The sequence below is a fragment of the Erpetoichthys calabaricus genome, chromosome 1, assembly GCF_900747795.2.
Source record: "Erpetoichthys calabaricus chromosome 1, fErpCal1.3, whole genome shotgun sequence".
Classification (NCBI taxonomy): Eukaryota; Metazoa; Chordata; class Cladistia; order Polypteriformes; family Polypteridae; genus Erpetoichthys; species Erpetoichthys calabaricus.
In genome coordinates this window covers 143,611,915-143,636,293 of record NC_041394.2, presented here as the reverse complement: position 1 = coordinate 143,636,293, position 24,379 = coordinate 143,611,915, and the positions used below count along the sequence as shown (strand labels likewise).

Here is a 24,379-nt window from a genome sequence, read left to right as displayed (position 1 = left end):
AACAAGTATAAAGATTTGGGGAAGCCTCCCCGTATAATGTCTGGAGTGCTGAGTAGTTAAAAATTACTGATAATGGTTTCTTTGTAGGGATTACAATAGACAACTAAAATATAGACCGGATGGAGTTTTTATCTTGAAACGGCAAGAAGGGAGAAATTAGAGGAAAGGGAAATGACGTTATCAGAGGAAATAGCAGTGACATCATCTATTGAAGCCAGAAGTGACGTCATTGGTTGGAGCCAGAAGTGATGTCCCCAGGGGGTTGTGGGTGGAAGTGATGTCATCTGTTGGAGCCGGAAGTGATGTCATCGAAAGGGAGACAGAAGTAGAAAATAATGGTTATTCTTCTGTTGCTCTTTTGAAAGAGGGAAAAAAGAATTAGTGCTTGTTTCCAATCCCCTATCTCTTGTACTTTCATCCCCATTTGGACCCATTGGCTACCCCCTAAGCACACGTATATGACACAGGATTTTCGGTTTTAAGGTATTCAATCCACGTATGTGGTAAGCTACTGAGATCTCAGTGTCCGATTTAAAGTCCTCTCCAATTATTTTAGAGAATAATTCAGCTATGAATTTCACTGGGTTTGGACTTTTGATGGTTTTCAAGGAGACTTTCGATTCTGATGTTGTTCCTTCTCTATCTATCTTCCAGCACAGCTAGTTTATCACTGAGCACTTTGCATTGCAGTAGATGTCATTTGTTCAACTTCTTCAATACCAGTTATAAACGTTTGCTTAACTTCTTCAAGCTGAGCACCAAGGATACTAACTTTATTCTCAGACTTACTCATATTCTCCTGTATTTTCATCAGTTCTAGGTAGAATTTCTTTAAAGGTTTCAGCAAAGTTATTATGTAAACTTTATTATCTCTTGGTCTTTTATATCCTGAAGCAGCTTATCATTTCTTTTGTGTATCATTACACAACCCCATTAGGGGTTGCTGCAGTGGATTATGTTTTTCCATATCTACCTTATTTCTCAATCTTGCTCTGTCACACCCCCCACCTTCATGTCCTCTCTCACCACATCTATAAACCTTCTCTTAGGCCTTCTTGTTTACCTCTTACCTGGCAGCTCCATCCTTAACATCCTTTTCCCAATATACCCAGCATCTCTCCTCTGCACATGTCCAAACCAACGCAATCTCGCCTCTCTGACTTTGTCTACCAACCATCCAACCTGAGCTGGTTCTGACTATCAAGATAAGACAATATACAGTGTTTACAGTAAATGTCAGTTGTGCATGAACCTATACCAGTGCTGCTATGTCACCCAGCGGTGCTTTCACAGTCCTTCATCTGCATGAACAATATGTGGGTAGGGTGAAAATGATATTATGCTGCTCAAAATATTTTCAATAGTAGTAGTTTTTGTTAGTATTTTTTGGTAGACAATAGACAGTATTTTTATTTTATTATCTCCTTTGCCATCTTATTTATTTTGAGCCAAAATTTATATGGACCATATTTTGATCCCTGAAAATGAGTAGTAGTGGTCCTTCAGAATGGTTACTGGTTGGAACAGTGCAGACATTTTGGTACTCATTGCCAGCAGATACTGAGCCAGAAGAGCAGAGGCAGCAAGCCTTAAAACAGTATGATGCCAACCTGTTTATGGGAACTGTGCTTATCTTAGTTTTAGAACTATAAAATTCTTAAATTTTACTCTGCTATATCTTGTAATTCTTACTTCCTTTGTGCAGCCTGTGAGGCGGTGGATGTAGCAGACCATGGAAGGAATTTGGTTAAGATACTTCAACATACACAGCAAATTGATGAAAAACTGACTCCCCTGAAGCTAATCGACTCATGGCTGGGAAAAGGTGCTGCCAAAAACCGTGTCTCGTGTGTGGCTCCACCCAAACTGTCCCGGCTGGAGATGGAAGCAGTCATTGCTTACCTGCTTGTGCACCAGTACTTGAGGTATATAATTCAAGAGAGTGTCTGTGGCACTTCTCTTTCTGATATTGAAAGATGCCAAGAAGAAGTGGATTTAGTCTGTTATTTAAATACCGTACTTGATATTTTACTTTGATTTGTGAGAGAACAGAATTCCATTTGGTGATTGATTGAAAAGAAACACCTTCATTATATTCACCAGATTACCTGCTTGTTCAAGTCTTAAGACTGTCATGTTTTCATAAAATGAAATTCTGATTTGCATGACATGGCAGCTAGTTACACAGTACTATAGACAGTGAATACAACATCATACATTATATGCAATATTAGATAATATATACTGATTGTCAGTTGATCAGTTGAGTAACCTCATGACCTGATGGAAAACCCTACCATTGGAGCTAGTAATGTGAGTGCTTGTGGTCCTTTACCATTTGCCAGAATGGAGAAGACCGCAAAGTGATTGTGCAGGATGGTAGTGATTTTTACTACTGCTGTTTGCCTCTCTAAGGCAGCAAGTGTTGTATATGTCCTGGGCAGAAGGCATACTTTATTGTGACATTATTCAGGACCACAGAATATTTTGTAATAAACTTTAATGTATTCTACTCTAAATTTAAATGTGTTGCTCTGCCAAATACCTCCCACTGATCAACTAGAAGGCTTATAAGATGGAGACAAGGTAGGGGGTTGCCAGAAGGCTCCATGTTCAGGTTGCCCTAAGACACCAGGTTTAAATCTGACAGGAGTACAAATGGCTGCCTGGTGCGAGTGTCATATGCATGGGGTTGGAATGAAGCAGAAAATGGGTCATCCACAAGTGAGGAACGGTGAGCAGTATAGTGAAAATAAGGGAATGTTAAAGTGGGAGCCCTCTTCTGAAAGAAAAAAAAAAAGATTTTATTGGACTGGCAGGGGTTTTCTTGTTTTGTTTTCTGCTTTTTGGTTACTTCTCTGTTACAAGTAACATTAGAATATACAAGGGCAAGGTGAGTCCATGCCCAGCCTCTCTGTTTTCTCTGATTGGTTTAAATTACTACATGATTTTTTTTTTATTTTAGTCCATTTACTCTAAGATACTAATTTAGTGAGCACTTAACTGATATGATAAAAATTCTACTTGTCTTTTTTTTTTGTCTGAGCAGAGAAGACTTCAGCTTTACTCCATATGCAACCATTTCCTACATTAAACTGGGACCCAAGGCTGACTTACTGAAAAATGAAAAGCACACAGTCATCATGAAAATGAGAACCCGCTGCAAACCCAGTAATTCAGTGAGTGCTTTTATTGCCAGTCTTTTATTATGTAAAAGATTTTGCGGTGTAGAACTCTTGAGGCTCAACAATCCTTTAAGAAGCTACATGTCTTTTAAGATCCTGAAACTGTTTATAAATAGGTGTTACTTTAAAATTTTGAGAAAGCAGTAGTCACATAATGCATACTTAAAACAGGAAATGTATCCTGGTAGGATAAACTGCTAACTCTTAACTCAGACCCCACCACTGCCTCAGTGTCTGACCATTAGCATGTCATTGTGCAGGGTTAAAGTAAAAGTGTGAACAGTCGGGCTATACCAGGTATAACAACATAGGATAATATTCACTTTGGAAAGGTGCAATATATAATAGTGTAAGAAAGGATCACTGCAGGTCCATGGTGCATTGCCTCTTTGGTATTCAAATGTCTAAGGCGTGTCACTGTTACTCTTAAATTGTTTAAGAATATGAGGAGCTTGACAAACCAGTGGGGGCCATGCAACCCTTTGAGTTTGTTTAGTTTTCTCTAAAACCAGCATCAAACATTCAGAGTGTTTCAAGTCAAAAAGGAAATGAAAAAAGCCGGCAGTGTTTATGGTTAGAGTGCAAAGTAATATTCAGAGGAACAAAACTTCAAGGAAATATAACATGTTTAGCTTAATGTAAGGATCTATTTACACTATAACTTCTGATCCAAGTCAGTTACCACCACAATATGCCCCACAAACTCCCAGCATGTGTTAATTCCACTTTGTTGGGGTAGCAATATGGTAAACAGTACTTAACAAAATTTCAACGAGGGACAGTTACTTTTTAAGCCGAGCATTTCCTAAACGAATTGCTCAGTCACTTTCATGTCTGTCACATGAGATTATTCCCAGTAGCATACTCTGCCTATATCTCCACATTTCCTGAGCTTCTTTTGCTTGTGTGTGTCAAAGCAAGCGACTATTCAGATTTTAAATAAATAACATATAAGGTCACAGGAGGTTGCCCTTGAAAGTCTAAAGGAAATATGTGGATACATCCCATACAAAAAAGCAATGGAAAAAAGGATACATTTAAAAAAAAACTCCTCCCGTAACTAAATCTAATAATCTTATCACATTGGAACAGCCATTCATACAGAGGAAAAATGAGCTTGTTTTTACACTTTTACTATTTAAACCAACACTAATTGTACTCCGGCCACCATAAAAAAAACCTCACACTGGTTCCATTCCATCTGAACTAGTGTGGTGCTGAGGTGTCACCCATTGCATGACTACACTCGGGTCCCAATCTGGAATACTGAGATGGCTCGTCATGTGGTGGGTGCGGCAATGTGCTGTATCAGCACGTGCTCCTAACCTCTAGTGGCACGACCTACATTTTACAGAGGCACACAAATGTAGTACAGCCAATGAATTGGAGGGTCCTCAAAAATGATTCTGACTCTGATGTATGTTCTCTTCATTTATACGAATTTTGTACTAAACATTGTAATAGTCCTTGTTGTTGTGTTTTGTTTAGCTGTCTGCTATATTTGAAATTCATGGTGAGATACAACATAGCAAGGAAGAACTGGATGCATGTTGTGTCACCCTTCCCTTTTGTTTTTAAACTTTGTTTATAGCATTGTGGATGTTATCATACACGCCTACACCCTCCTTTATTCATACTTGCAGTACACCTAGGAGAACACAAACTCTGCAGTGATCCAGCAAGGTTTTAAACCCGAGTTGTGAAGCAGTAGTATTGACTTTTGCATTGTCCCAATTTTGTTAATTTGTATATATTTTACTTATATCTTTTGGAAGGAGTGGCTTGAAGCAGCAGCACCCATCATCATTTAATGGCCATTTTCATGGTTTACCCCTCAAATCTATTTCCTCCAATCTCCACAGCCCTTCATGTCCTTTAGGGTGAGACCCATTCTTCTCATGTTATCCACAACCACCTCCAAACATGTCGTCTTTGGCCTTTCTGTGCCTCATTTCCTCTACCTCCATCACAGGGCACCTGTTCATCCAGTTATCCTTTTTTTGTGATATAATACAGCCAGGGGCACTTGTGAAGGTTTATTAAACACAGCCCACACACACACAACCAGCTACATACAGTAACACCTTTTTACATTTAATAAGCGGGTGCTTAATTTTTAAGTCCTCAGTCTCTGGCCATGTTGGTCTACACATAAAAAACTGCTTTTGGCTCATATAGGCAGGGTCAGATTTAACTTATTGGATCCTCTTAAGGATCTGTAGAATTCTGTGGAAACCCAAAATGTCGTGGTAAATATCCACTGGTAAACATACAAAACTGTTGAGTTTGCTAAAGGTAGATGTGGATCAGCATGTATAGTATATACTAAATTCATTTTTCCTTATTTGATGTAATGATGTTAAATAAAGCATTTGAACTTGACTCAACCAGGCCTTTTCAGCTATGGTCTACTCTTGACGTAGAGACAATCATAATGTCAAAAGGAACCAATTCATACATTTTCTGAACACGTTCTTTTCAAGTGCAAGTTTGCATGGAGCTATGGCCTATCTGGGTAGCCTCTATGATGCATCAGGAAGGAGTTCTGAATTAGTGTAGCACAGTCACGCCATTCAGATTTTGAGATGTTATTCAGACTTTAAGCTATTTGAAGAAACTACCTTATTCCAGAAATCCCATGCAAAACACGGGGTGGACACACTATAGCTGGACCCGAGACATGAATCAAATTAGAGCTATGAAGTGGCAGCACACTTACTTTTGCATCCTTAATATAGGGCATTCCATTTCTGAAGTTGTTCAGTATTACACATCTCCTCTCATTTGTAATACTGCATTCTTGTCATTTTTAGTAAAAGCATGGCAAACTGCTGGTGAAATAATACCAGCAAAAAATACACTTCAAACAATACATATAACTAACCATATCCTACGTGTGTCTGTGTTTTGGCTTCATAGTACATATATTATTATGTATTATTGTGAAAGAATTAGTTTATTACTGTCATTGCATTTCTTCTGCTCACTTTTTCCCCTCCTTTTCCTATTTCAGTCACTCCTTCCTTTTTTTCTGGACTTCACTTGAACTGCACAAAAATCAGGTTTTTTATTTGTTTTTTTTTTCTTTGTTGTGTTTGTTTTTTTTGGTGAAATACGTAAACAGGAAACTGAAAATTCACAATAGCACTATAATGTTGCAATATTATGTAGCAGTAGTAAATATAGAGTGCACATTTTATAGTTCTGTTTGTAATTGCTGGTTGTAAATTTACTTCATAGCAAAGCTGGTACTTCTATCTTAGACTACAAAGTGCATGAGCATATTTCTACTTCTCCTGTATAACATTATTTCAGCCTCTGTTCTTCATGGCTTGCTACATCTCTCGATTTCTGTTCCTTACGTATTTTTGTTAACTAATTTGCCTTTGCACAATTACTGATGTATTTTTAATTCATACAGATATTCTCCACTTTACTCAAGTAGACTGGCAGTCAGTTTAAAATTTTTCTCTGGTGTTTTATATTGAAAATTAGACTTCTCTCAGGGCCTCTCAATTGTTATTTGAAAATTTGTTACAGTGAAAGTATGTTAATTCAGTATAATTTGGCTCATACTACAAGAAATTGTAGTTTTCCAGTTTTCATTATAAGGTGTTATGTCAATTAGAGCATTTACTCCACAAATTGTACCAGGTTTAGTGTTGGGACACACACTATGGAAAGGCTATTCTGTTCACAGTACTTCCTTAAAACCTTAACAGTGACAAAATAATCACAACAATAAAGAAAAGGAAAAAAAAAAAACAATCTCGGCACAGATTATAATTTTTTACTTAACTTGTATTGCATGATCATTTAGCATACATTCCACACCAGGCTTTTCTGGGCATCCTAAATGAAAAGTTGATGAAGATGAATGCAGCAGTTAGTGCTGTTGGTACTCCAGCCATTACGTTCTCCAGATTCTGTCAGGATGTGCAGAAATGAGGAGGGTGGAAGGCTATGGTGGACAACAATTCAAAAGTCCAGAGCTGAGGAAACCAGCAGTTGTTCAGGCTTTTCCAAGTGCCAAGATTTGGTAACACATTTTGTAACTCTGAAATATTATTTTCATACAATAAACTGACTACATAGTGTTTAACTAGGAGTGTCACCATTTTTGCTAGAAATCTCTCATAAAAGTTTATTAGCTTTTTGCTGGCAAAACCTAATCCCATGGGTGACAGCATAATAGTGAAAACAAATTACAAGAAATTTGAACATATAATAAAAAAGGAAAAACAAGGAATAACATAATGGTACACATTGTATAAAAAAATATTTCATAAGAAGGTTATGTGCAAAGCTTATTCAATTGCATACCACAATGAGGCACTGAATACTGATTGAATTTTATTGCTACCTACAGGCCCAAAACATAAAAGAGAAAAAAATGCACATTCAATAAAATAATATTCCATGAAAGTGTTTATTATGAAAGTTGTAAGTGCAATTTCAAAATGTAGACTGTAGCACTGTTGTTGATTGTGATTTCATTTACATAATTTAGAGCTGTACCAGATCTTTCATGAACACATTTAACACTGTTCAGTGCGATTCATGTCACAAGAGTTATTTGTAATTGAACTTATTGTACTCTTAATGAAGCTGCCATTTTGTTTTGACATATGATTTTTTTTTTTTTTTTAGTCCTATGATAGTAACAACAGTGGTATGGAAATGTGTTAGGAAACTGATCTTTTTATATATAAGTAAAAAGCTGAAAAGTAATGGAAGGATTCATAAAACAAAAAAAATTATTTGTCTCCACCTAATAACGCCTCAAAATATGTGTTCTATGATTTTTGAATTGCCAATCATCAATGTAATAATTGGCTACTTTTCTGTTTCCAGAAAGCTTAATTTTTCTACCTTGCTGCTTAAAAAATAAAATTATGGTCTCCTTGTCCCACTCCCTGATAAGAGTTTTCTGACAACAACCGCCTCATTAAGTTCATACAACACTTTAATTCTAAATTTCTTTTTGCACTTGGAACAGCAAAAGGGCTAGATTTGAGCTAAAACTAAAAATTGTTAGTTTCATTTTGAATCTGTTGCATTTTCATTATATGTAAAGGTTTTGAACTTCTTGTCTTACTAGAGGCAAAATATTCTGAGCCTGCTTTCTGTTTCTTTTGCTTAATTCATCGTGACTAGCCTTAGGTCTAGGGTGTTGTACCATGTTAGCCATTATGGATGAAGTGAGAAGTCGATAAAAATGACACCTTTTATTGGCTAACTAGAACTAAGATTACAGTATGCAAGCTTTCAAGACAAATCGGGCCCCTTCTTCAGGCAAGATGTAATTGGGGCCTGAGTTGCCTTAAAAGCTTGCATACTGTAATCTTAGTTCTAATTAGCCAATAAAATGTATCATTTTGATCAACTTCTCATGACTACCCTTGTAACATAAATGTTATATGTGAAACAGCATATATTTTAAGAAAGCTTGATCCTCTAATTTATAGAAATGTTGAATGTTAATGAGATATTCAGAGGTGGAGTACAACAGATTGTCTCTCACAGTATTAATTACAATCGCTCGTGTCTTTTGGTGTACAAGTATGGTTTCTGATGGTATTTGAGTATGCAAGCAATAGTGCAGACAAAGAATGAAAGAGCTAGTGCAGTCCTAAAATACTTAAGTTAAACGAATTTTCATGCGTAAGGCTTTCTTTGCCACTTTGCCTGTGCTTCTCACTGCTTGCTCCCTCTCCCTCTGCAAGGTAATTAATTTCAGATTTTTCTGTGGAAGAGCTGGGCATTCCAATCCACACAGCAGCACTGGATGTAGTGTGCTGCATTACCTCAGGCAGACATTATTTTGCTGATTTTGTGCTTTGATTTTGACTGTTAACACTGAGACTTAACCCCCTCATTTCTTAGTGCCTTTTTCAAAACAAGTTTTTACAGTTTTGGGTTGTACCAATAATCCACAGGCACAGCCCCCTCAGGCAAGCAAGCCCAGGTCCCTGTCCCCGTGCACAAGCAAACAAGGAGGAGGTAAAAGTAGTTCAGGAGTAAAGAAGGAGGGGGGTGATCGAAAGAGACCACAACATGAGGACCACGCCAAGGCCAAAAGGATCAAGACAGAGGTCCTTTGACTGAGCATCCAGAAGAACCAAAAAAGTACAGTGTATTAAGTATTTCCACTATCTCTATATACATTTATTTTTCACAAAAGGCAGTTGCTTGTTTACTTTTTTTTCCCACCCAACAAAGAAAAAAAAAAAAAAGCTGAACACTGCTGCCTGTGAGTATGCGTATTGTGCATGGGACCATTCATGCTACTGCATGTAAACTAACTCACGGTGGTGCATGATGGAATAATGCATGAAGGTGCATGCTCTAAGTTGCTGTAAATCACAGTTTCTAATTCTTTAGTGCTCTTTCCTTAGGAAGAAGATTTGGCGTCTAAACCTGGAGTGGAGGAATCTCCTTCAGGAGCCAGCAACAACAAACCCTTTGTGAAAAAGAAACGGTCTTCAAAAAAACCTAAACTGCCACCTACTGATGTTAACCTGTCTGAAGAGAAGCTGCCAGAAATCAGCATTATAAGGATAGCCAAACAGGAGAATCTGCCAAATGGGTATATGACACAGAGTGACACTGAACAGGCGGCAATTGAGGTTGAAGTACAAATCAACAACGAGATTTCACCTCTTCAAGGTAAACAAAAGATAAGCACTCCCAAAAAGAAGAAAATATCCTGCCAAATGAAGGACAGTTCCCACCAGGGAAAGTGTCCTCCAAAAGAAAACCTAAGCAGCACTGCATCTGAAGCTTCCATAATGTCTGCAGCAGCAGTTGAGGAACTGAGTGACTTACGCAGTTACTACTGCAAACAGCTGCAGAGAATTAATTATATTTCAAGGGAAAACCTCCAGGATTTGGAGTCTCACGCTGTACGCTGTGACAAGAGTCTTCTAAAAAATTTTAGACTCGGATGTGGGCCTTCCTTAGCTCGTGGTGCAAGGAGCCTTTGGACACGTGTTAGTATGCGGAGAAAATATTTCATAAGGAAGTGACTTATTGATCACTGTGCATAACCCCCAAATCAGGGCACTCCCTAAGAGAATCTCCGCTCCTGAGCATTGTGGCCAATTAATAGGAGACTAAGCTACAGGATAGCCCCTGCCAAAGGCACTGAGCTTTGAAAGCTGAAGAGGTCCAACCATTTCTCCCAACAGGTCCAAGCCCTACAAAGTCTCAAGCACTTCTGGCTTCTGCATATAAAGTCAGTACAGCTTGGCACATTGGACTGGAATACATTACCAAATGCTGTCCAAGTAGATCTGCACTGTTCAGTGTGGCTCAATGATCTGTACCCAAGTTGTAAAATTCAATAAAATACAAATGTTTTTGTATTCTTACACTACACTACTTTTCTGATTCTACCACAAAACAATTTTTATCTTTTGCTGGTATTTTTTTTTTTTTATCTTTTATTGAATTTGTTAAAAGCATATAACATTCCATACAATCAAATCAAACTTAACAAAACTAAATTCAAATCAACCCCCACCTATGAGAAAGAGAGGAAGGCCAACAGCCAGAGTAAAACTGGTGAGAATAGTAAAGAGAGAAAGGAGTCTTTAACCCCCAGTATAAATGCTTATTCTAAAATGTTATTGATTAGGTCCTGCCAGGTTTTAAAAAAGTTCTGCACAGATCCTCTAAGTGAGAATTTGATTTTTTCCAATTTCAGATAATATATAACAAAAAATTACTCACTGACTTAACAGAGGTGGGCTAGGATTCTTCCAGTTGAGCACGACAAGTCTGCGTGCCAATAGTGAAGTAAAGGCAATTACAGTTTGTTTGTCCTTCTCCACTTTAAGCCCATCTGGGAGTACACCAAACACAGCTGTTAGTGGATTAGGAGGGATTGTGACACCAAGGCTGTCTGAAAAGCATTTAAAGATTTTTGTCCCGAATGATGTTAATTTGGTACACAGCCAAAACATGTGGCCCAGTGAGGCTGGAGCTCGATTGCAACGTTCACATGTTGGATCCTGCCCTGGAAACATTTTGGACAATTTTAAACAAGAGAGATGTGCTTGATAAAAGATTTTAAGTTGAATGATTTAATGCTTTGCACATATGGAGCTCGAGTGAATTCTGTGCATGGCTGCCTTCCACTGAGTAAGAGATCCTTTTCACACTGTACTCTGGAATCTTTGAAAGGAAGGGACTTTAAAATGTTTTTATATATTATAGAAATGCTGTTGCGAGTCCCTAAGACTGATCAGTATATCATGTAGAATAGAAATAGGTGGTAGGTGAGGAAAATTGGTCAGATTTCATTTAGCATAGTTTCTAATTTGGAGATATTAGAAAAATTGCATTGATGGGAGATTACATTTTGGAGTGTAATTGTTCATAGGATGCAAAGACACAAATCTGTAAATGGTTTAATCCCATATGTTTTCCAAACATTAAAAACTATTAAGTTTGAGAGGGTGGAAAAAGGTGGTTAACATATTCTCTAACTTGAAGTGCTCCCTACATTGGTTCCATATTCTGAATGAATGAAGGACAATTGGGCTGTTAGTGTATTGACGATACCTTGTATTTACTGGTGCACAAAGCAAGGAATATAAAGAGGTACTGCAGGATTTCATTTCTATTGCAGACCAGGCTTGTGTGTGTTTATCTATTTGTGTCAAAGTCCAGGTTTTTATAGCTTGTATGTTTGCCACCCAGTAATAAAATTGAAAATTAAATAGAGCCATGCCGCCTTCTGATTTAGGTCTTCGTAGGGTCGCCTTTTGAAAGCATGGATTTTTTTTAATTCCAAATATATGAGGTTATGATTGAATCTAAATTATAAAAAAGGTTAATTAAAGTTTATGATTGAATCTAGCTGGTAAATTCTTATAACATTGCTGCTGACCAAATCTGCCAATGCCAGGCATGAGAGAAAGAAAAGTGAAAGTGCTTTAATTTTTCATTAGTATTTTATTATCTCTTATCCTCAATTCACAGAAAAATCCATCTGTTTCATAAAAAAATACTGAAGTTTCTCTCCTGTACATCAGTCAGTAAGTACTCTTTATATATGTCTGCTTTAGCCTGTCCTTTTAATTTTACTTTATACTTAAGGTCATAAAGCTGACATGTTTAAATCTAAGTTGGCTTATGTTCACAGGCAGTGATTATTTAAGTGATAATAAATGTACACTTCCAGTTCTGTGATTCCAAAGTTGGCTAATAAACTCAAGTCCAACTTCTGAATCTTTAAGAGCTTCAAGGTAACTGCATGTCAGACTCCCACCACATAAGCATGACAGAGTACCTTTACCTGGGTCTTGAAGAACACCACGTCTAGTGAGAACTGGTTTATGCAGTATTATGGATTTCATCTGCCTGTTTTTAAGAAGAGATTTTTTTTTTTTAACTCTTTAGTCAAAGTAGTCTTCTATATCAATACCAGGGTTAAGAAGGTCTTCCCCATAGGCAGATAAATCCATCTGATTTAAGATAAGGTTTTCAAAGGTCTCTTCTAGGTCTGTATCCCCAATAAGCACTGCTCCCATCATTTTACCCCGCTGCATGACTACTTTAACATATTCCTGTCCACTAGTGCATCGCACCATCAGCTCCTGGTCTGTGCCCAAGTCTTGACCATTGTACTTGCCTAAAAGGACCACCTGTTGAAAAGAAATAAAGTTTCTGTAGCAGTTGAATTAGTACTTTAGAATCTCTTAACAGTATAAATTAAAGAATCCAATCCAAACTTTCTGAAAGTTTGCTTTCCTGCAGTATCATAAAATGCGGTTGCTGAAGCACACAATGCAGGTTTATGTCACAAAAGCACTCAGAACGAGTTTTGACAACACATCTTTTAAAGAGATTCTCTGTTCTGAAACACTCCATTACAAGAAGTTATTTGGTTACAGCTAAAGGAAGCTGGCTAATGAAAGTCTGTGTCATACGGTCTAAAGACTTGGAAGGATGTGAGCAGAGTGAAGGTTTTCTTTTACCACTTCTTGCCAGCATTTAATTTGCTGAGTGGCCTAAAAACCCTATAAAAATTATCAGCAAAAGGAAATGGATTCTTCACGTAAAGTAAATTTGGAATTTTTAAAGTTAATGAATGTTTGTATATAGCAATCCTGTTTTGTGAATGGTATGAACATATGCACTCCCATCACTAATGCTTCCTGAATCTTAAGTATAATAAACACTCGTTCAATTTAGCCCAATTTAAAAAATTGTTCTCACAGACCTGAAAAACTTTCATCTAGTCCAGATTCAGGTGGCTTCTGTGAATCACAGTCACACAAATAACAGCCTTGCTTAAGTGTCCAATATAAATCTATTTACAGTGGCATGCAAAAGTTTGGGCACCTGAAATGGTCAGTACTTAGTAACACCCACTTTGGCAAGTATCACAACTTGTAAACGCTTTTTGTATCCAAGTTGAGAGTCTTTCAGTAATTACTTAAGGTATTTTCACCCATTTTTCCTTGCAAAAGGCTTTTAATTCTGCAAGATTCTTGGTCCATCTTGCATTCACTGCTCTTTTGAGATCTCTCCACAGATTTTCAATGATGTTTAAGTTGGGGGGACTGTGTGGACCATGGCAAACCGGCAGCTTCCACCTCTTGAGGTATTCCATTGTAGATTTTAAGGTGTGTTTCGTATCATTGTCTTGTTGTAGGACCTGTCCTCTTTTTAACTACAACTTTTATTGATGGTGTGATGTATGCTTCCAGAATTTGCTGGTATTTATTTGAATTGTTCCCCCTACCAATAACATGTTCCCTGTGCCACTGGCTGTAACACAAGCCCAAAAAGCATGATCGATCCACACCCATGCTTAATGGTTGGAGAGGTGTTCTTTTCCTAGAATTCGGCACATTATGGCCAAAAACTTCGATTTTGACTTCATCGTCCACAGGACTTGTTTCCAAAATGCATCAGGCTTGTTCATTTGCAAACTAAAGTGCTGAAGTTTGTAGCTAAGACGCAGGAAAGGTTTTCTTCTGCTTGAGTCCACCATGAATGTCATATTTGTTCATGTATAGCTGCACAGCAGTACAGTACACCACCACTCCAGTGTCTGCAAAATCTTCCTTGAAGGTCTTTTGTAGTCATATGGGGGTATTATTTCCCTTTCTCCTAATCCAATGAGCAGTTCTATCAGAAAGTTTTCTTGTTCTTCCAGACTATCACTGGTCCTGTTAACTTCCACTTCTTAATAACATCACAAACTGATGAAACAGCTACCTGAAAATGCTTTGCTCTCTTCTTGTAGCCGCCTTCTGCTTTGTGAGCATCAATTGTTTTATTTTTCCAGTGTGCTAAGCAGCTGCTTAGAGGAGCCCATGGCTGCTGATTGTTGGGACAGGGTTTGAGGAGTCCAGGAATTTAAACAGCTATGCAATTTGCATCACCTGGGGGGGGGGTTTCCTAAAGGTGACTGAACAAGCCAAAGCTCTAATGAGGTAATTAAGATCTGAGACCTCAGATATCTTGGGGTGCCCAAACTTTTGCATAGTGCCTATCACATTTGTAAAGATGGGCAAAATACTAAAGTATTAATCATTTCAATTTTTGCATATTTTTGTCACATTCAAATATGCTTAATTTGTGATGATTGTCCTTCCTGAGCTTCCTTACATTTTTCCCTGTACAATTGTACAAAACACAAACAATACACTAATCTTGTGTCGTCTTTAACTTTATGCCTTTTGGTGATCAGTTCATCTTCTACCCTTACCTTATAATTGAAGAATTTGGTGATATGAGCAAAAAGTTCAAAGCAGAAGTCCATATCAATGGATTCCCCTTGCCTGTCTGCTGTCATACATTTAGCTGCATACCATCCCATTTGTCTGGCCTGGGTCCACAATCTCATCTGCAGAAACAAATTACAGCACTCTTAAACCTAAAACATGTCCACATGCAGTCATGGTACAAAACATGACGTTTTCTTTATCATTTCAATACCTGCTGCCAGTGTGGACTTGGTTGCCACGAGGTGGTACAGATATCACCTGCTGCATACACGTCTGTAGTCGTAGTGCGCATATGATCGTCAACTTTGATGCCACTGCCAATTACTTCCAGCTGTGTCCAAAAAAAGAGGTAGGTTTTATCAAAAAGTTTGGTCTCCATGAAGAAGAGATGAGTGAAATTTTTAACCACAGGATAATAGAATGATCATAACTTGTTACCTTTAGTGACATTTGCTACAATATGTATTCATATAGGAAACCACACAAAAGGCAAGAGAGTGTGAGGACATCATTTAATGTTCTACACTCTTCTGCCTCACTTGGAAAGCCAGGAGCTACACAGGAAAATGAGGATCACAAGACAGAGTATGCAATGGCCTCAATCAGTCAACACGTCTGACACCCTGAGCTATTATTTATCTCTGATTCTAGAAAGAACGGTAGAACTCCTCCAAGTGAATACAAATGTATATTAAAACACAAATTTAGTGTGGCCCTAAAAAACAATATTTAAAATGGAAAAAAAGCTTGTCTAATTATCTTAAGTTTAAGTTTAAATTCTGTTCCCAACTACCACTTAATGGAATAACAAATTTGTCACACAGGTCAAGCTCTAGATAGGATTCTATTTGTCCCAAGAGGGAAATGTTGTTTTTTTACAGCAGCTCAAGAACTATTACGCTGTGTAACAAAGAACAATAACAATCCACTCAAATACACACCAGCATTACTAAATAAGAAGAGAAGTTCCGACATGGTTAATTTTAGGAACACTGGCTTTTACAACTAGAATGGATTTTTTTTTTTTTTTATGAAAACTAGGGGGCTTCGCCCCCTGCTCGCATCGCTCACCAACCCCCATGTTTGGTTTTCCGGATACACACTCATATAAGATTTTTTTTTCTTTGAATTGTTGCTATTTCATTAGTTTCACTTTTATTTCAGAACTTATGTAAAAACAATATTTGGAATCTTTCGAGTCTCAACATGCTGAATCTTTTAAATGAGGTCAGTGAGACATGTGTTTAATGACTTTGTACCATAATTCAGGATAGGTTTCTCTGTTTGGAATTTCAGCACAGACAAAGCGATCGACATCATCAGACGTTAACCAATAAATGCATGTGAGGTAAACCCCGTTTTTGAAATTCTCTGACTTAAACTTCAAAGCCTTACAATATTTACATACTTCTGACATATCACCTGTGTCCATATAGTCGACCTCTTTTCGCCTTTTCTTTATTTCTCTGAGTAATAATTTCTCATTGTTTGTGCTAATGTGATGTTTACTTTCTTTGTTTTGACACTTTCGTTTTTTTTCTGCTTTCATATTCTGTATCTTGCTCTGCATGTGTTTCGCCCCTATGTTTTTTTTTTTTTTTGAGTCTTTTGAATTCCACTGTTTTCATTCTCTAACCTGCTGTGCATGTGTTTGGCCCCCTTGTTTTTTAACCTCTTTATGACGTTTTACTTTGTTTTCTACTTTTTGTCTTTTATTTCTGACCTCGCTTTGTCCTGCTTTTTTTTTTCCAATGACACCTGGTCAGTGGTGATTATTTTCCCTTTTTTCGAGTAATAATTTCCATTTGTTTGCGCTACTGCGATCTTTACTTTTTTTTTTATACTTTCTAATTTTCCTGCTTTCATATTCTTTAACTTTCTCTACATGTGTATCGTGCCATCGTTTTTTTTTTTTTTTTTTCCAGCCTTTCTTCATGTGTATAGCGTCAATGTTTTTGAATGTCTTTATGAAGTTCTACTTTGTTTTTTACTCTGTCTTTTAATTCTGTGCCTGATTGGACGTGCTTTTTTTCAATTCCACTTGTTCCGGGCTGATAATTACTTTCCTTAATTTTTAAATCTGCACCTAGATTATTTTTCTTTTTTGCATTTTTTTCTCTCCAACGCTTTTGAGTCTCTTTTCTCCATTCTGCTCTTTCATCTTCGCTTAGTCGTCAACGTTTCATCAATAACATATTGTCCTTATACGCTTTATATGCACTGAGAGCCCTGGATCTGTGTGCTCAAAGTCTTTATATGACTGAGTGTTTTGCTGCCCGTGGTCTTTTTTGATATTGGTTGTAAGTAGGGCGTGTCTTGCAAGAATCTCATGTTCTACGTCCCCGCGAGACAGTCCTGGGACAATCTCCTGGCACAAAGTCTCATGTTTAAGGTCCCCGCAAGACACTCCGTGGCCAATCTCTTTCTCTCTCGTGGGTCTTTTAAGTGTCTTCCGTGATCTTCACATGAAGATCACATCTCGTCTCCCTAGTCTCTCTCTCCCAGGATATTTTTTTTTTTATAATAGAAAGATTATAATCTCTAAATACAAGAAGTACAGACCATAATAATGCATCACATGAAACTTTATTAATAAACTGCATATATCCTAAGGCATTCTAAACAGTGACTTCATAAAATACTCTGTAAATTGTTAAGGCACAATGTTCAGTAGTTTTTACTTCTCAGAACTGTGCTAAAATTATGTACACTGCTGATGTACCCACTGCTGTTGTAAAAAGTACAGATCAGTTTAAATGAAGAAATTAGAAGGCTTACTGTATTAAAACTGGAACGCAAGACCAGCCAAACAAGACACTGTAACATAATTTGCTCAAAACCAACCTAATCCAATTCTGAGTCAAGGAAGGCCAGAGTCTACTTTGGCAGCCTAGGCAGGAATCAGACCTAGGCAGGGTGCCAGTCTATCATGCCACCCAGACTCTCAAGGGCCACTTAACCTAACACATGTGTCTTAGGGGATATGGGAGGAAAACCCAAGTAGACAGGCTGATACTGGGAAAGAGATTTGAGCCCATGGCACGGTACCCGTTGCAGTAGCAGTAATAACCACTGCAGGATTGTGTCACCCTAAGATTATCAAAGCACGAATGCTCTTATTAATTCCACTATATTTTGGCACAAAAGCATTGTTCTCGGTTGCCTTGTTACTTTTAGGCTGTGTAGTTCAGGTGAATAAACACTGCAAGCATAAATTGCACGAATATAACATCATCCTAAAACCTACTCAATCTTACTTTAAAAAATATAAAAGTTGCTTTTGTTAATTTATTGATCCAAAAGAATAAAAGCATCATACCGCAACCAATAACATGCCTCCTTAAAAGCAACTATTTGTTAGAATAAAACCCTGAAGACATGTTTACGAATTGCTACAGTAAAAATCACAAGTGAGCTGCCCTGAGAACAGCCAATAAGAAATAGAGCTACCATTTAAAATGGGTTAACTTAGCAATATAGTTAATTGATTAGCACAATAATGCAAAAAAGCAGACATTTTAATAAAGGACTAAACCAGATATATTTATGAAATAGTGATGCTCACAGTAGCGTCTTTGACAAAGGGCTCAATATTTGGGACAACACCAGTTGCACTGACAATGAAATCACAGCCATAGATCTTCCCATTGGTGAGGCAGATGTATACTGGCCAGAGATCTGTAAGGAATAAAACTGGAATGATGTCTAGAATCTATAAAAGGCTTTCTGTATATCTAAGGTAGGCTTTACCATCTCTTAATTCTCTGTTAATAATGCAGACTACTCTTTAAGTGTATTTGTAAATTCTGACACTCAAGGTAAACAGCCTCTTACATTTAATTCTTTCTTGCCTTGAACTACAAAGCATGACTGACACTCATATCCAGCAATTGGCTGTCATGATTTCCAAAATTTGTAACATCATTAACTACAAAAGTTACAATATGTAACTGCACATTTGAGTATTTTATGGTTAAAATGCTTAAACACAACTATTAACACTAACCATTATCTGGTTTGGATATCTTTTCCTCCTCTTTGTTTTCCGGAAATGCTATGGCTGTTTTCTTCAATTTTAAGAAGTCGTCCTTAAGGTAAAGCTGATCAACTTCACACTGGTATTCAATGTGAACCTTGTGAAAAACCTGGAAATAAAGAGGGGTTTACATGGTCTAGTTGAAACTGAAAACTACTTGTCATTTCTAAGCTATACTAAAGCTTTTATGCACATGTAATTCTGCTTTAGAACCCTGAAGAAGGCTACCAACATGGATTCCAGTGTGTTTCCATTATAAGGTAGAATGTTAAAGGAGTTGTTAGTTGTACATCATTTATCTCATAAGTGACAAATATTTGGATAGTCACCACATGGAAAATATAGTGCAAATGGCTTCTTTTTGCCTGTACTTTCTGAGTGAGTGAGCATGATACCCATTTCTTCCAGCTTCTCTGATATTTGCTCTTACACTTTTCCCTTACAGAATGAGCTTTCCAGGTCCCAGTGTGCAGTGTTGTCTACCCAAACTGTTACAAGCACCTCCTCTTTTCACTGCAGTCCATTGAGACCGCCTCATAAATGCCAAGAATTTATGCCAGCAAACGTTATTGAACTATGAGCATGTACTTAGTGCAAGTGTTAAATCATGCTGGCCCCATCAACTGGTGAAGGAAATGTGACAAATAAGTTTCTAAAATGTCAGGAAGAACTAAGATTTGGTTGTGCTTGAGTTCAGGATACTCGTATTATTAAACACACATCAGTATACAAACTTCTGCTTCAAGGCATTAAAGTTTTGTTTTTCGTAATGAAAATGTACAATATGTGAGAAACTTCATCCAACCATACTTTATATCCATTATCAACATGTGACTCACCAAACTCAATGATTTTGCATTTGATGAGTAAGTGATGTGTATTTTCACGTTATTAGCAAAGAAGTTCAATGGACATGCCTTGTTATATTTTACAAATGAGGGCATTTTGTCTTTAAGTAACTTGTCAGGTGACTGCTCTTCTCAGCCATCATATAAGGCTGTAAAGTAAATTTCCCCTTGGGATTAATAAAGTATCCATCTATCTATCTATAACAAGTGTCAAAGAGTTCCTTGCTGTCAAACCTGCTCCTAGTGGGCATACTGTTGTACATTACTGGTCAGTGGTGGTCACCATTCCACCCAAACTATAGCTGCTATAGTTATGTTAGCATTTCTGAGACCAGCCAGCTGTAACTTGCATTGCTGGCTACTTGGAAAAGGGAGCTGCATTTTTAGGAATTCCCTTTGCTTCTCCTTCTGCTGTACCTTAGCATTTTTTTTTTTTACATTATTTATTTTGAAGTCATGGTGCTCTGTCTTATCAGGATGACCAGACAGCTACGTAACACTAGAATCCCTGAAGCCTACGAAAGAACTCATAATCCCAGCTCACCTTAAATCCCTTCACACCTCTCCATCAACATCTTTTGTTTTGTAAATGTGTAAATCAATATAAGCAGTAAGCAGCCTGCTGTCCCATTCCTCCAAACCCCCTGTTGACGGAGCTCAACTCGTGGGGGGAAAAAAGTTCCTCTAGCTCAAGTCTGTTTATCTGCTTGTGATATGCCTGGAGTTGCATAGGATAAATAATACAATATATCATTATTTGGAATACATGCATTTCATGTGTGTTCCATGTCTACAAAGATCTGGGTAAGTATAGGATGAAAGGAAATCCGAGGCAAGAAATGCTGAACACACACCTAAAGCAGAAACTTTTTCCATGTTATACTCTTAATGACGTGAAGTGTATAACGTGTGAAGACTTTAGTCTAAATATCAAATAAACATGTGCTTTTATTCAAGAATATAACCAAAGTTAAAAAAAAAAACAAAAAAAAACATTCAATTTACATATTGCTCTCAATGAGTTACAAACCCATGCTCAAACATCAATTGATAAAAAGCGAATACATATACCTGGATAGTGCAGTGGTATGAGCTGATGCCTTATAACTGAAAGGCTGCAGGTTCGAGTCCTGCTGCTTTGTGTTTTGAGTAGTGAGCTGCTATTATTATCATTACTACTATAATATAATAAAAACATACATTTGATTTGAGTCTGTAACACCAGGTGTAAATTTTGGCTACTTGTAAAAGTTACTGCTATTTATTTTACTTTTCAGTTTTATTCTCCTAGTGACGTCCATGTTGTACAACGAACTTGCCTCTCCCTCTCTAAGTTCAAAGTCCAACTGCAAAGTTTTTTCGCCTTGCATCTTAAAAGATTATTTCCCAACTGACTAAATATACCTGTTTCATGAAATGTGTTCAATTATAAAAAAGGACATTACAAATTAAAAGTATTGCACAATTCAAGAATAAACAGCAAGCATGAAAATGCTTTCTACAACGCACCCACACTACAAATCAGTATACTGTATATTTTGCTGCTCCGTGCATGAGACGAGTCCAACATAATAAATGTTATATTTTCAGACATAACGGCAATCTGTAGAAAAAAAAACTTTCTTTCTTTTCAGACCTTGTGTTTGTCTTCTACTGTACCTGTCTTGTTCCTTTCAGTTTCATTCCTTCATGCCAGTCTGGCCCCAGGGCACTACCTAGAGTTCTATTTGTGGTAGAAGAGTCCATCTGTTGGTCACCACCTGCAACAAATTACTTTAGTTGAGAGAAGGCAATAGTATATATACACAAACGCATTCTGTGTCTCATCATTTATAGCCTTTTAAATTCTCCTTAAATACATGTATGAAGGTACAGTATAATTATATTAATTAGTGCAAACATTAAACCCTGCTTAGTCAGTGATAATCCTAAGCACTTGCAGTTGCTTCTTGTTTAAAAACAGAGTTTGTTCAGAGGGACAATATAATTTACAATGTGTAATAGAGTACGTAACAACAGTAAAACCCCCACAATCCACCTATTTATCCACTTTCTTACTACTGTTTTTCCAGCACAGGGTCATGACAACCTGGTGCCTATCCCAGAAAGAAACAGTGACTGGCAGGAACCTGATGCTGAATAATATCAACACACACATACTCAGACATACACACACTGCAGAGGACCAGTTTTCCATTACTAATCCATGTCACATGTCTTTAGACTGTGATACAACAGAAATGTAGAAGTTATACAAATATGCGTCACAATTGTTCAGCCACTAAGACATCTAAAACCTATCTGGATTTGTAGCACAGAGCACACTGGAGCACCTAGTGCTGTATGGTTAATATAGAGGGTCACACTAATGGCACAGCTAATTATTATTGTGCATATGGTGTCTCCAAAATTAGGCAGTTTGCACATTCAGTATTTTATACTTTACTTTCAAATAATCCCCAATAAACTATTCAGCAATAAGAAATGTAGTGGTATTAAAATATAGACATACTAGACATTAAGCCCGTTACAATAACGGGCGTTAGAACAGTAGTGCATTCTCTGAGAATTTTCTTTACGCTCATTTTCCTGTTCCTCTATAGATCTATTTGTTCTTCCGAGTCTTTCTCTTTTAGCATTTTTCTGATGCTCATTATCTTTTTCTTCTTTTTTGGGTGGCATGTTGTTACTAGACAGTCACAGGAATACAGGCTTGTACGTCCGTAATGTTTTCTGTTACAATAATACTGACTTGTATGTGGCTGTAATATGCATAACTGTATTGTGTGCCTTTAATTTTCTCTCGCAGTAATACTGGTTTGTATTTCCGTAAAATGCCAGTAATTTTCTCTGACAGTAATACTGGCTTTGATGTCCGTAATATGCGTTTAATTTTCTGTCACAACAGTGGGCAATCAGCAGATTCTCCCCAGCAGCTGATGTAATGTGTGGCGTGGAGTTGATAATCATGCTTGTGGCGTTTCCCCAGCAAGTACTGTGCAGTTCCCCAGCAAGTATTTAAATCTCTGCTGGCATGCAGCTGATCATTGTATGTGTGGCGTCTCCCCAGCAACGGATTTTATGTGCGCGAAAATAATTCTAATTTTAAAAGTCATCCTATTATATCATGAAAATTCGTATATTTAGGAAAACCCCTTCAACAACTGACACTTTAGCGGGCCAGGCTTCTTAATCGCAAATCTGACATCCTCAGAGTGAACACTTGCACAACCACAAACACTAATCCCACCTCTTTGGGGAAGCTGGTCTCCGCTTCTCAGTACCTGATTGGATTTTACATGCCTTTTGTTTTAAGTCTTACCTCATTTCCAGAAATCCGATTGGATCGGCCGCGCAATATTTTATAGGTTCCGCCCTCTCTGTCTTGTGTGATGCGTCAGGCGGCCTTTGAAGCATCACACCGTGCCCCGCGGATGCGCACTTCACCAGAAGAGACACACACACACGGACATTGGATGCACACAGGGGTTTTATTAAAGAGGATATTTTAGGTTTGATCAGTACAGACCATTAAGCCCAACACAGTTTGTCATCACATATCCACCAAATAGCAATATGAGATGTGAAGATGCTCAACATGTTACTATGACCTAACATATTAAGTAAATTAATAGCTTAAGTCTAACAAATCATTTTCAGAATTTAAAAAAATACACTCTTATATACTTGTGTATGCTTTGTAAAACAGAGAATGCAAGTAAGCAGGCGATCTCACAAATTCTTTATATAGTTTGAGCATATTTTTTTTCTTGACTTGCAAACCACATGCTAAAAACCCTGCATCCTTTTTAGCCACACACGTCTTTACACTGGCTGAGGAAAGCAACGAGTTCACAAAGAAATGCATGTCTACTTCATTAGCTATACTTTTAACTTCTGCACATACCAAGTATGTGGCTTTCTCAATTTTTACTTTCTTGTATGTAAAATTTGACAGTTCTTCACAATAAATTCAGATAAAAAGGGGTGGAACAATGGTTAGTGCTGCTGCCTCACAGATCACAGAGTGTCTTGTGCCCAGTTGTTGTTGGAATTTAAACATTCCAAGCACATAGGTCCGATGTTTTCACTGGTTCTTTGTTTTCCTTCCAGATCTCCATAATGTTTGTCTTGGGTTAACTGGTGAGTATATTTGCCTTGTAATGGTGGTGCCCGTCAAGTGTTGTTTCCTACCTTGCGTTAGAGGCTGCTTGGAAAGGCTTTACCCTCCCCAGCTACCTGGAACTGGATTTGACAATACAGTATTGCGCTAAATTCATTAGTTACACATCTTGTAAAGTGTGAATTGTATTTACGTCCATCTCTAAATATTTTGCTGACTATATGGCATTTTGTAATTCTTCTAATTTATTATTTGTAAATTTACATCAACTAAAAAAAACCCCTCTACTGGACTCTACTTGACTATGCCTGGGGTTTCCTTATACTATCATTTCTGAGCCTGTCTGCACACCATGATATGATATGATCTGTTTCTTGTTTTCAACTTCATGTTTAGGTATCATATCAAAAATTAAAGGTACATGATATATGCTTTACTAC

General features: G+C 37.4%; 2 protein-coding genes across 3 annotated transcripts in view; one reads left to right on the top strand and one right to left on the bottom strand.

Annotated features, from left to right (window-relative positions):
- recql (RecQ helicase-like) overlaps positions 1 to 10,558 on the top strand; it is a 73,932-nt gene extending 63,374 nt beyond the window's left edge. The window contains exons 13-16 of one of the 2 annotated variants that reach the window (XM_028806690.2): positions 1,706 to 1,925; positions 3,050 to 3,179; positions 9,125 to 9,314; positions 9,584 to 9,726. In XM_028806690.2, coding sequence (XP_028662523.1) covers positions 1,706 to 1,925; positions 3,050 to 3,179; positions 9,125 to 9,289 — 515 coding nt within the window. In that variant the 3' untranslated portion in view covers positions 9,290 to 9,314; positions 9,584 to 9,726. Of the gene's footprint in view, positions 1 to 1,705; positions 1,926 to 3,049; positions 3,180 to 9,124; positions 9,315 to 9,583 lie in introns of both variants that reach the window. The other variant, XM_028806682.2, reaches the window with a different exon arrangement.
- Positions 10,559 to 12,127: 1,569 nt separating this feature from the next.
- The window catches only part of pyroxd1 (pyridine nucleotide-disulphide oxidoreductase domain 1), a 61,961-nt gene continuing 49,709 nt past the window's right edge, over positions 12,128 to 24,379 (bottom strand). The window contains exons 7-12 of the mRNA XM_028806703.2: positions 21,476 to 21,576; positions 18,939 to 19,077; positions 18,498 to 18,610; positions 15,144 to 15,263; positions 14,914 to 15,051; positions 12,128 to 12,838 (exon numbers count right to left, since the gene is read on the bottom strand). Of these exons, the coding sequence (XP_028662536.1) occupies positions 12,590 to 12,838; positions 14,914 to 15,051; positions 15,144 to 15,263; positions 18,498 to 18,610; positions 18,939 to 19,077; positions 21,476 to 21,576 (860 nt within the window). The 3' untranslated portion in view covers positions 12,128 to 12,589. The remainder of the gene's footprint in view (positions 12,839 to 14,913; positions 15,052 to 15,143; positions 15,264 to 18,497; positions 18,611 to 18,938; positions 19,078 to 21,475; positions 21,577 to 24,379) is intronic.